General features: G+C 35.0%; 1 protein-coding gene across 1 annotated transcript in view; it reads right to left on the bottom strand.

The window, feature by feature from the left end:
- LOC104162852 (E3 ubiquitin-protein ligase UBR1-like) overlaps positions 1-11,451 on the bottom strand; it is a 30,968-nt gene that overhangs the window by 3,895 nt on the left and 15,622 nt on the right. Inside the window, exons 11-19 of the mRNA XM_009701682.1 lie at positions 11,046-11,139; positions 9,556-9,704; positions 7,290-7,345; positions 6,884-6,980; positions 5,882-5,949; positions 4,791-4,941; positions 3,842-3,929; positions 2,002-2,135; positions 595-703 (exon numbers count right to left, since the gene is read on the bottom strand). Of these exons, the coding sequence (XP_009699984.1) occupies positions 595-703; positions 2,002-2,135; positions 3,842-3,929; positions 4,791-4,941; positions 5,882-5,949; positions 6,884-6,980; positions 7,290-7,345; positions 9,556-9,704; positions 11,046-11,139 (946 nt within the window). The remainder of the gene's footprint in view (positions 1-594; positions 704-2,001; positions 2,136-3,841; positions 3,930-4,790; positions 4,942-5,881; positions 5,950-6,883; positions 6,981-7,289; positions 7,346-9,555; positions 9,705-11,045; positions 11,140-11,451) is intronic.

The following is an 11,451-nucleotide window of genomic DNA, read 5'->3' as shown; positions in this document are numbered from 1 at the left end:
TGTGGGGTGGGTGGGGGGGTGGGGGGGGATGGTGTCTGTTTATTTTCACTTGTATTTTTGAACGGAGAATTTTTACCAATTATTTCTTTGCTGCTAGACTGCATTGGACATAATACTTAAGTTGTACCTTTTAAACATTAAGCTAACTTCAATATTCACCAGTCTATTTCAGAAATCCAGAGAAGAAATAGTACAAAGCCTCACCCTGCCAGCTACATAATTTTCCATATTCTCATTTTGTATCTCATGTAATGAGCACTTTTGCTGTAGACAGATTAAAAATAGGCCAATGAATAGTAAGTAGCATGTCATGCAAGCAAAGGTTTATGCTTCTTTCTGCATGAATGATTTCATGTAGGTCTGCAAGCACTAGTCCCTTAAACTATAATTGTTCAACCTTTGAATTACCATAAAATATAGAATGTTTTTGGTTTTTGAAGTGCTTTAAGAGAATCAGTATATCTATGAACATCAAACAAATGTTTAGAACTCTAGTGTGAATTTGAGTTTAATCATTTATTAACAAATTTGATCCAGAAATCCCATAGGGCCATCACAACAGAAAAGTGTGGCTTGTCCAGTCCCAATTAGTACCTTTGAAGCAGTGGATTTACTGTGTCCCAATATTCCTGGAAGAGCAGGAACAAATTGGTAGGTAGAGAGAGGTAACTACAAAGCGCTTTGAATTGCCCTTCTTCAGAAACTGCAAAAGAAAAAGAAAACATGAGCAAGTGTTCAAGTGTTCCAGTGCTGCCGAATAATTAACTCAAAATTAGAAATCTCCTGATCCCTTTTCCATTGAATAATATGTATCTGACAGCTTTAGTATAGCTCCTAGCTAGTACAATTGGCTATAATTCCACTGACTTAATAACAGCTATAATAATTTGCATCAGCCGAGGATCTGCTTTAGGTTTAACAAATTTGATATATATTATCAAGTAATTTTTAAGTCATGCATAGGTCACTGTAATAATACAATTCCTTGCTTAAATTATTGCATAATATGTAACACATGTTAGTGCAGCAGATTTTTGTACTTACCACATTTTAGCTTTTCACTGTCCTTTTGGCCTGCAATGATGCTAAATCTTGCTATGATCAAGTCAGTGCTAACACATTGTATAAAGTTGAGCTAATTTAATAGTTTGCTGGGTGGTCATTCATTGGCTCTGCTACAAAAAATGGCATTGCTGGTTAAGCAGGAAGACTCCTCCCTATAGGATCAACGTTCCAGACTAGTGCTAAGGTCAATAGCATAGCCCAAAGCGCAGAGATTGACTCGTATATCCTAATCAAATTCAAACCTAGTTTACAGTTTATATAAATCAATTTAAGATGCTATATTTTGTCTTGGTTGTTCATAGCAATTTTGGTCCTCCTTTTCAAATAGTTGATGATTCTGTGTTTCGCTGCATTTTGACTGAAAACAAAATATTTATTTTTGGGTTTAGTATCTGTAATGCATTAGGATCCTTTAAGGAAGAGGTTTAAGTTTTATAATGTGATTTACTTCTACTTGGCTCTGTTTTGCTGAATCCCTATGTCTTTAGCATTTACCAACATTAGCAACCGTACAAAAAGGTTTGGTTTTGTGTGTTTTTTCTGTTGTGTGTTTTTTTGTGGGGTTGGGGGGGGGGTTGTTTGTTTGGTTTTTTTAAATATACTCCAGGCTATTTCTCAAGTGATGTACTCTAAGTCCCAAGAATTAGCCTTAAGTCACAGAATCTTTCACAGAATCTTTCTATCCACAAATACTTACTATTAATACATTATTGATAATTCACATACTCAGAACTATTTTCCATGAAAAGAAGGCCAAGACAACTCAGCTTCTCATGCCTGCCCCTTCCAATACAAATTAGTGTTTCCTTTTCTTTCCAAGTCTTACATTAATGCATTAACTATTGTTAAGTTATTGTGAATATTTACAAATTTCATTCTTCCAAGAAAACAGTAAACAAAGTCAATATATAGATACATTTGCTTTCTCATATTTACCTTGTAGTAGGTCCTCAGGTGGAGAAACTCCCAGCAAATAATGAAAAAATAAAGCAGCACAACGAAGGTATGGCATGATGCCTTTTTTAACACAATCCCACACAAGCCAGCCTGGAACATCCTGACTAAAGCATCTGTAATATACAAATGAGAAATAGCTGCAGTAGTTCACAGTGCAAATCCTTCTAGCACTTTCACATTTTGGCTAGCATTGGTAGAATGGCAGCTGTGGAGAAGCAATACTGATGTACCCCAAATTCTGTGAAACACAGCCACCAGCACTTAACTTCCAACTTGCCCTTTGCCTAAGGAATGAGTACTGAGTTTACTTAGAACACTCACATTAAGCCTTCAAATTACCTCAACTTACATTTTTCAGAATTATAAAAAAATAAATAGCCAATAGACAGCTGTCCATATCTAGGTAACTCAAGATAACCTGATTTAAACTGTGCAATATAGCATCACCCATATAGCAATTGATTCTTGCACTGGTTGGGTTTTATTACCGAAAGCCAGCAACTTTTTTTGAAATGGTGAAAGTTTTTCATTCAGTTTGTGTTTTGAATGCAATTCAAAAATGAGAAAGAAACAAACATAAATACTCTTCAGGAACAAGAAAACCAACAGAATTAAAAAATTAATACCTCATAATTCATTATAGAAGTCACAACAGTAACACTCAGATTGTTTAAAATAAAGCTATGTTAATTCCATTTTTGACAAAAAATACTGAAGGGATACTCACCTCAGTAGTTTTCTTGTAGTTTGTGTGATATGAGCATTTAGTCTAAATTTCATAGTAAATTTAACTTACTTACAGTGCACTCGTTTTCTAAAAATTTTAAACTTAGTTAAATTCACATTTATGTGAACATGATGTTCACACAAATGTTGACCAGGACCTGCTGAGAAACAACCTGTAAAGCTGTATTGTAACATCATAGACCTTTGCAAAATTATTATGCAGATTGTGCTGTTGAAGCACAGATAGGTCTGAGTTAGAAGATGACAATGCATAAACAGAAATTAAAACACTAAAAGTTTCCGAGCTGGGTTGCTTAAACTTTGGCATTTAATTCTGTACCTAGGCATCTCAGTACAGTGACCTAATATTTCAAAATGCACAGCCCCTACAATTTTAAGCTCATGCTTCAGAAAAATTACTCCTGTTATTGAAATACCAAATTTTAAATATTTAGAAATTTATACTTAGAACTTTTAGACAAGTGGGTAGTATTGAGAAACGTATATTTGCAACTAGCGTTGGTGAAAATAAATCAATGCAGAATTTGTAGAGGGTGCATCCGTATTTTCTAGTTTATTTCACACACAGATACTGAAGCACTAAAAAAAGTCTATAGCTATACCTAGCAGAGAAAAACACTAAAAAGATGGGCACTAATGCTCAAACAAATAAGCAACTGTGTTTAGCTTTACACTTCTCTCCCTTTTATAGTAGAACCATTTCCTTCTTTCTGGCTTCCATCTATAATTGAGAGATCTAAAAAAAAAAACAACAAGGCAAAGAAAAAATAACTACTATAATTAGTGGTTGTATTTCTCTCCAGAATGGATATAGGTATCTTCTTCATCCTTGGACTAAGAATTTACTCTGTTATCCACAAAAAGTAGCTATTTAAACTAAAAGTGTTCCTTTCACCACTTTCCTTTTTTTCAGTGTTCAGGAGTACTGGAAGAAAGCACAAGCCATTGTGCTAACTCCCCACACAAAATAGGTGATTTTTTTTTTTTCCTGTTTTCTGTGTTGTTCAGGTCAATCCCTGTGGATTGCCACCTTTTGAGGAAAACGTAATGCTATAACTGAACTGCTACTTACCCACTGGTGTACTGGCAAACCTCTCTACAGAAAGACTGTGCAGATCGTGCCTCCTCACTGTTGTCAGATGATCGCGCAGTAGGGGATTCTGCACACAAAAAGATGAATCCCGCTGTAAATGCACTTCATTTGTGACACACTTCTCTTTTTTTACATATACTGAGCTGCTCTTCTTTTTTTAAATTGCATTACAGAAATATTTCCACTTTATTTGCTTCATTCGTTTCTATTCGCTGTTTTTAACTTGACAAATGTTCTCCTAAAACTGCATGCTATAAAGAAGAATCAGGATTACTGCCTCATTGCTCATCCTTACGTAAAAACTGCTTCCTTCCCTTGAACTTTTGAAGTTGTTCTCCTACACAGATTAAGCTACAAGAATTTTTATTTTTTTATTTTTTTATTTTTTTAAATTCCCATCATGCTGAAGAGAAAGGAAAGCAGTAGCTAAGAAGCCTCTAGGTTACTGACAGTTTTTAACAGTAGTATGAAATACAGAGAAAAGTGAAAGTCTCTCCTATCAGTTTATAGGATTCCGTATTTTGGCTCTGGGAATTTACTAGGTTGAAGGGTAAAGAAAAGCTTATTTCCGAAATCTATATGAACTATCCCTGTACAGCTCAGAGTGCTGCTGCTGGGCAGAGCTTTGCTTCTCCTACAGGGAGTGAAGAGGGGAATGTTACCACTCCGGAATGACTGACTTAAGCAAGTACTGATATATCAATAACTATTTTGTTCTCTTAGGCTATGCACACAGAAGTAATATAATAAAATGCTCTGAAAATGATCTATTGCTATTTATTTTTTACCAGAAAACAGTTATTACTTCCGTGCACTAACTGTCATTTACTATGAGGAAGTTTATACCTGAAAGAGACTAATACAGTCCATCCATTATTTTTAAGAAATTGTATTAAAACGCTGGAATAATCCAACCCAAATACACTACCTGTTGCTGAAGAGACAACGATTTGTGTTATGTGTGCCATTGTTGTCAGATGGAAGAGGTAGAGGTGGTTATAGGCTGAACTGATTGATGAAGGTTGCAAGTCTACAGCATCCTCCCAGTATAAAGACGGAAAGGATAATACAACTCCCACCTACAGTGAAAGGGAAGGAGCAAATATGAAAGTAACATAAATTTGGCAATAGCTACATGGGTAACAGAAATTATATTCTCACTATACATTTCTATTTCGTTTCTTTAGTCAATTTAAATATGTTCATTTATCTTGCTAGTTTTAATACAAAAAGTGTAGCAAAAACTCATTTGAAAATATTAACCATTTGTGCCCCTCTAGTATATAGGAAACTCAGATATAGTTTCATTGTAATTGCCAGTTTAGAAATACATCAGGAAAGCTTGTCCAATTCCTGGAACGCTTAATTTCTGGTTTTTGACATAAGACAAAGAACACTGGAAAAAAGTGAGAAGTGAGATCAAGCATTGGTTAGAAAGGCAACCAGGGCAAAACAAGTATTATTTTTGTGGGTTTGGGTTTTTGTTTGGTTTGGTTTTGTTGGCTTTTTCGTTGTATGGTTTTGGTTTTTTGTTCGTTTGTTTATATTTTTTCCTAATAGTACAAGAAACTACAACACAGATTTGTATTCAGAACAGAAAGAAGAGGCTAAGAAGAGTACAGAAGGTAACGAGAGTGAATGTGAAGGAATCAGAAGGTATGAGAGGCCTACTGAGACAAAGAGAAAGTGAGGGAAACAAGCTGAGTGGGCGCATTTCTCAGGGCTTTTTTTTGTAGTTTGATAGCAATGGAGGTGGTAAAAAGATGATTGAGATTGCAAGCATGAAATGTAATAACAGGGAGACCACAAAAACTTGAAAGCTAGAAGAACAGCAGAACTAAAAGTAAACACTCCTATATAGCAGCCATATGTAACCATTTGCTTGTATGCAGTGCTTATGTATAATGATTTGACTCACGCAAGTGAACAGATAACACAGGACTACCTACAGGGTAAAGTACACAAAAATCCATGCTAAAAAAAAAGTATTAATATGAAGAATAAAATGAACCTGCTTACCAAAATGTGGAACATATCTACTTCTAAAAGGGATGGAGTGTCCTCCACTTTAAAATTTGGTAGAAGAACTACAAAATAAAGATAACAATTATGCATTTGATATCTATTTTCTTCTTTTGGATTGAACTGCAATATCAGAATCTGACTTTAGAGGCTCTATCATTTCTGTGTTTTCATCAAAAAGATGTCCAAGTCTCTGAACTAAGGAAGTGGCTATTTCATTAACTGCTTATCACTTATTTAATTGATTGAGCATCTGTTTAGCTATTTCCACATGCCCAACCAGCTCACAATTAATGACTGTATCTTCAAAATTCTGTGATAAAAATCTTTTATTTCTCCAGCTCTAATAAAGCACACACAGTGTTAAGGGTGAAGTCTACAAATGTACTTAGGCAGTGCAACACTAGATGCCTCACAGCCTAGCCCAATACAACAGTCTGTACAACAGTAAGAATTCTATCAAACAGAATGCAAGCCAAAGAGTGGGATTCACAAAGGCCACCACGCCAACCTAATCAGTAAGAAAAATGGAGGATAGCTATGTGTCTCAAACTAGCTCTTGCTGAGACCAAAATATCTTGAACTAGGCTGCAAGCAGCCTTTTGAAAGTATCAAAAAGATGAAGTCTCACAATTAGGAGAGGAATACCTGTTTTATGGCTTTATCCACCTGATTAGCACAGAATTTGCATATTTTTTAACATTACCAGAAATAGATCATTAGCCATCTGTAAATATTCCAGATCTGAGGATCTCCAGGCCCAGGCAATCTGGGATACAGGATTTTTTGGGGGCTTCAGTGATACAAGGCTGGGTTAACAGAATTACCGATTACTTAAGTTCAAGCAATACTCCACAATTTCAGGTAACATCAGAGAAACTGAAGTTAGCACTGTTGTCAGTAGTCTAACCTTTGCTTCTATGCTGAATTAACGCGTGTGCCATTTTGCAACAGAAACTTCTGCAACATGAATGGTAGTAAAGAAAAGGAATACAATACCTCCTAGGAGACGAATCAGATGTTTCTGAATCAGGATCTGTGGTGATGTTGTTCTCTGAGCAGCTGCAAACTGCACTAATGCTTTAAGGCCACTGTGCTAGAGCGCAAGAGAAAATGGTTGGATAGGAAAAAAGGAAGGATATAATAGTGAAATAAAGTTGTAAAAACACATTTACTTCTACAAACAGAAAACACATTGGTAAGTGAATTTAATATGAACTTCCATGTATAAGTAGAAACATTATTCTTCCAAAATGCTCTTTATGTTATCAATCTAAACATTGAGAGCTATCCTCAACAGAGGATGATCTTGATGTTAGCAGTTTCAAAAGTAAGTTTTTTTATATAGGTGTGCATATAAAAACTTTTCTGTTTCAAATGTATTGCATATCTTACTTGCCCATACCTGTCTATTTTGTAGAGATCCAAATAAAGGCTTGGCCTCTGTTTCCAAGAGGTTTTCTTAAAATTAAACACAGAAAAAATTAAGTTGTTCTACAGGAACTAACATAACATTTCTGCTACAATACACTCAGTCCTATATTAATTTATTCTTAGTATACGTACTTCTTTTTAAAGCTCAACTTTATTCCGATAAGAGAATTCTCTTGGGGAAAAAAAAGAAAAAAAACCTCTATCTTAAATGGTACTGAATGTTTCCCAGATAAATGGTTGTTAACAAGCTTTTTAAAAACATTTGATTTTTCAGACCTTGCTAACTAGGGATTTAAAGGAACACTGTTTCACATGAATGATGAAAAGATATTCTATGGATTTAGTTGTATTTTCAGCTACCCTTACACAATGCTCAAAAACATCAAGGTAAGTTTACAGGGATGCTCTACAGCCATCTTACCCTCAGATTTGCACTACTGCATTTGACTGTAGTTTAACGAAAATATTTTGAAAATCAAATTCTTAAGCTGGAATATAATTCAGCTTTCCTCCCTAACTGCATTGGTTCTGAAGGGATACAGAAAATAAGTCAATAAAAGTAAGAAACCAAAGTAACTCAGTTGAGTAAAAAGGTATCAATTCAAATGTTTTTGTACTTTAGTCACTTTTCAGGGATGAATCAGTACACTTAAGATCTTGAATTTTTTTTTGTTGTTTTCATTGGGGTTTTTTTGGTTGGAAGTTTTGGGTTGGTTTTTTTTTTTTAATCATCTCTAACAAAAAATGAAAGTTTTTTAACTTAGTACTCCCATACATCAGTTTAACACACAACATGAGGAGTTGCTGAGGAAACATGGGAAAAATCAGATTTGTATTTTTAAGTGTCTGGTTTTAGGCAATAAAAGCAATTCACATTCCTTGGGTCAATGCTGCTTTGAACGTCCTCTACAGACTCCCCTACCAGAGGTAGCTACAGTTCCTTGTCTACGCAGCTTGGCTACATGCTTGTTAAATTGTTTTAATAATGCACCCTATGACTATATTCAAAACCAGCATACTAGGCAGTTTTGCTTTACAACTTCATGGAAGCTTGCTCTATTTGTAAACAAAAATGAATCCAAGGAAGCGGTGTGGCCTAGGATAGGTCAGACTGTCACAGTGCTCCCTCTGGTTTTATAAACTTGGTCTAGTAAGGCATCTGAACTTTCTACTTCTGACATATGTCTTCAATATCACATCTGTGGTAACAGTTACTGCATTTATAGACTTAATGGTAAACTCATCCCTGACAGCCACCAAGGTATTTTTTTAGATATCAAATGAAAACAGTCTGCACAGCATTAAGTGCATTAACGTTAATACTGCTAGGTGGCTTCCAGTCCTGTCCCAAACCATCTGAAAACTCTGATAAAATCCAACACTAAAAACATACAATCTGTTGTCGTGACTATTCCTGCCTTATCAGAATATTCCCAATCCTCCTAAAAACCTTTTGAACTTCAATAATCCAGTTGGGTCAAGTCCAGTATAGATTTAAGGCAGACTACCCTTGTACCTCAACAGCTTCTTCAAGAAAAAAAATGGCTTATTTGGCAAATCATATTTATGGATATGCATTCCATATGCATATGGATATCATTCTCAATTCCTTCAGCATGTATTTCAGACTTATCTCTTGCCTCTCTCCTTGCCTGGAAACCACTACAGATTTATCTACAGCTTCATGTTTATTACAAAAAGACCTTTGTGTATATAGTACAGAAATGAAATGAGACTGACTGATAGACAGGTACATTATCCCAAAAAATGCAATCATTTTAATGGTAATGATTTTCCCTTCAAAAAGAGATCCATGCCAGAGAATGTTTGGGGTTTTGTTTGTTTCTTTTTTTTTAATCCTACCAGCTATCTGCTAGCAATTTCAGAATACAAAAGACCATATTTCTTCTACAAATTCCACAAAAATTACAATTAGTAAAATGGAACACGATCACTCCCTGCTCTCTCAGATTAAACTCATCAATGTTAGCATTCCAGACTATTTTATAAACTACCATCTAACAAAAACATCCTATTATTTATATTGGATTATAGATTATCATTCTATTATTACATACGTAATTACATGTATATACATTTTTGTACTATTACATATTGCTCTTATTTATGTAGAACTATGATTATTATTTACACAATCAGATTGTATAAAACTATACAATCAAACAACTGTAAGATTTTCAAGTCATGAGAAGGAATAAACCCAAGTAATGCTTTACCTATACACTGGATGGTAAAAGCACACGTGCTCCAGGTCATCATAGGAATTCGGTAATCAGTTTCATTTGGAGCAACTTTTAGCCCAACTCTATAAATGGTGGTGGCAAAGAGAATAAGCATCTCCTTGATACTGCTTGAATATTTGGCTCTGCAAAAGCAAGCCAAGATAATTTCAGTATGAATTATTAATAGTGCTTATGACTTACAGGTCAATCAATCACTAACAAAGTCTAAGGTATTTATGCGAGAATTCTTGAATAGAAAGACCCTTTCTCTGTACAGAGAAGAAAAAAAAATTACTAGTTTCCAGTAGTAAACGAGTACCATGACATAACAGGTTCTACAAATTGAAAGATTAAAAGCTGCCAGGCTGGAAGGAGTCTCTTTCTGTATACAGTATTATAATTCGCATTTAAAAAATGCTAACATTTAAATCAAAGTAAAATACAATGAAAAAAACCCCAACAAGTGCAAGTAAGTAAGTCTAATTATAAGTGCTGGAGTGAAAATATATCCCATCTCATAAGGTACCAGAAATGGAAAGAAATAAATTTAAAATGTGTTTTAAAACACATTTTTTAGCCTTTAAGCTCCTTTCAACTGACATTGGGTTAGATTATGTAAATGCACCTTTATGCAGAAAAGTGCCTAGGCAGAAACAGGTACTGTTGTAATGGCTTGTGATTTTTCAAAGTCACACACAGAACTGTGTAACAGAAATACATGACATTCAAATAATTCTTAAAATCTCTACAGACAAAACAACTGTACCATGAACTTTGGGGTTTAGCCACGTTCATACCTAAACATCACATTGTTTAAGTGCAAACTATAGAATCTTCCCCATGAAGATCAGTTATCAAGAAAGAATTTGATTCAACTGTCTGACGACATTTTTACAAATAGCAGATATGTAGAAGTACTTTGCATAACTATGATGTCAGTCAGAAGCAGCAGAAGTAGAGTACTTATAGTGTGATCTAAAAAGAAGACAGACAGCTGAGTATACTTGAAAAGTATCTATCCATCCATTCGCTTTTAGTGGGTGAGCACTTTTGCCCACTGGAATAAAAACTGACAACACAGCCCTAACCCTTTGAGTAATCTGTATTACATTATTGCATCCAAAACCAAGTGAAGTCTATCCCTGAAACAGACATATAGCAGGAAAATTAAGGCAGATAGACATTAAATAACTTGCCCTAGAGGCACAGGAAGTGACCCAAATCACTGGAATTGTGGATTAGAAGATTCCAGACTCCTAGCTTTATATCAGGAACATAAGAAGTACCAGACTGGATTTGACCAAGAGGCCCATCTAGCTCTATAGAGATCTGATATTCAGTGAATGCTTAAGGAAAAGTGCAAGTAAGCTCGTATCCGTATCAAACAAATCATACACCTTTCCTTCAGTACAAATCCTGAAGTGTACCTAGGTTATTTTAGGGACAATTAACATAATGCAGAGAGCACTTCCAGTAACACTTACGAGGACTGAACTCCAAAACTAAGGATAGAATGGAATTCCAAAGCAGAGTTCCCCATTCCCTTATTGGCGAAAGCTGGAAGATTTTGTTTCTCTCCTTCCAGAAAAAAAATAAAACAAAACAAAACAGATCCACATTAAAAAACAAAGAAGTTGTTACAGATTTACAGCTGTGTAACAGAAGTGAGACTTCTTTTTATCTGAAACTGGTTTGAAAATAATTGTAAACACACCTCACCAGTCACACTCTTCTAACCCTCCTCCTTAAGCAACATCTTCTTCTACTTCCAGAAATATGAGGATTAAAAATAGTGCTTTGGTGGTGAGGAAAAAAGAACTTTCCTGCATTATAAGAGTGCAAGGAATATGCTCATTCTCTGTACCTTCTGTTTTCTAAACACTCATACAT

Source organism: Cariama cristata, unplaced genomic scaffold (assembly GCF_000690535.1).
Source record: "Cariama cristata isolate BGI_N322 unplaced genomic scaffold, ASM69053v1 scaffold19076, whole genome shotgun sequence".
Lineage (NCBI taxonomy): Eukaryota > Metazoa > Chordata > Aves > Cariamiformes > Cariamidae > Cariama > Cariama cristata.
The sequence above is the reverse complement of the archived record's forward strand: the minus strand, read 5'-3'. Positions and strand labels throughout refer to the sequence as shown.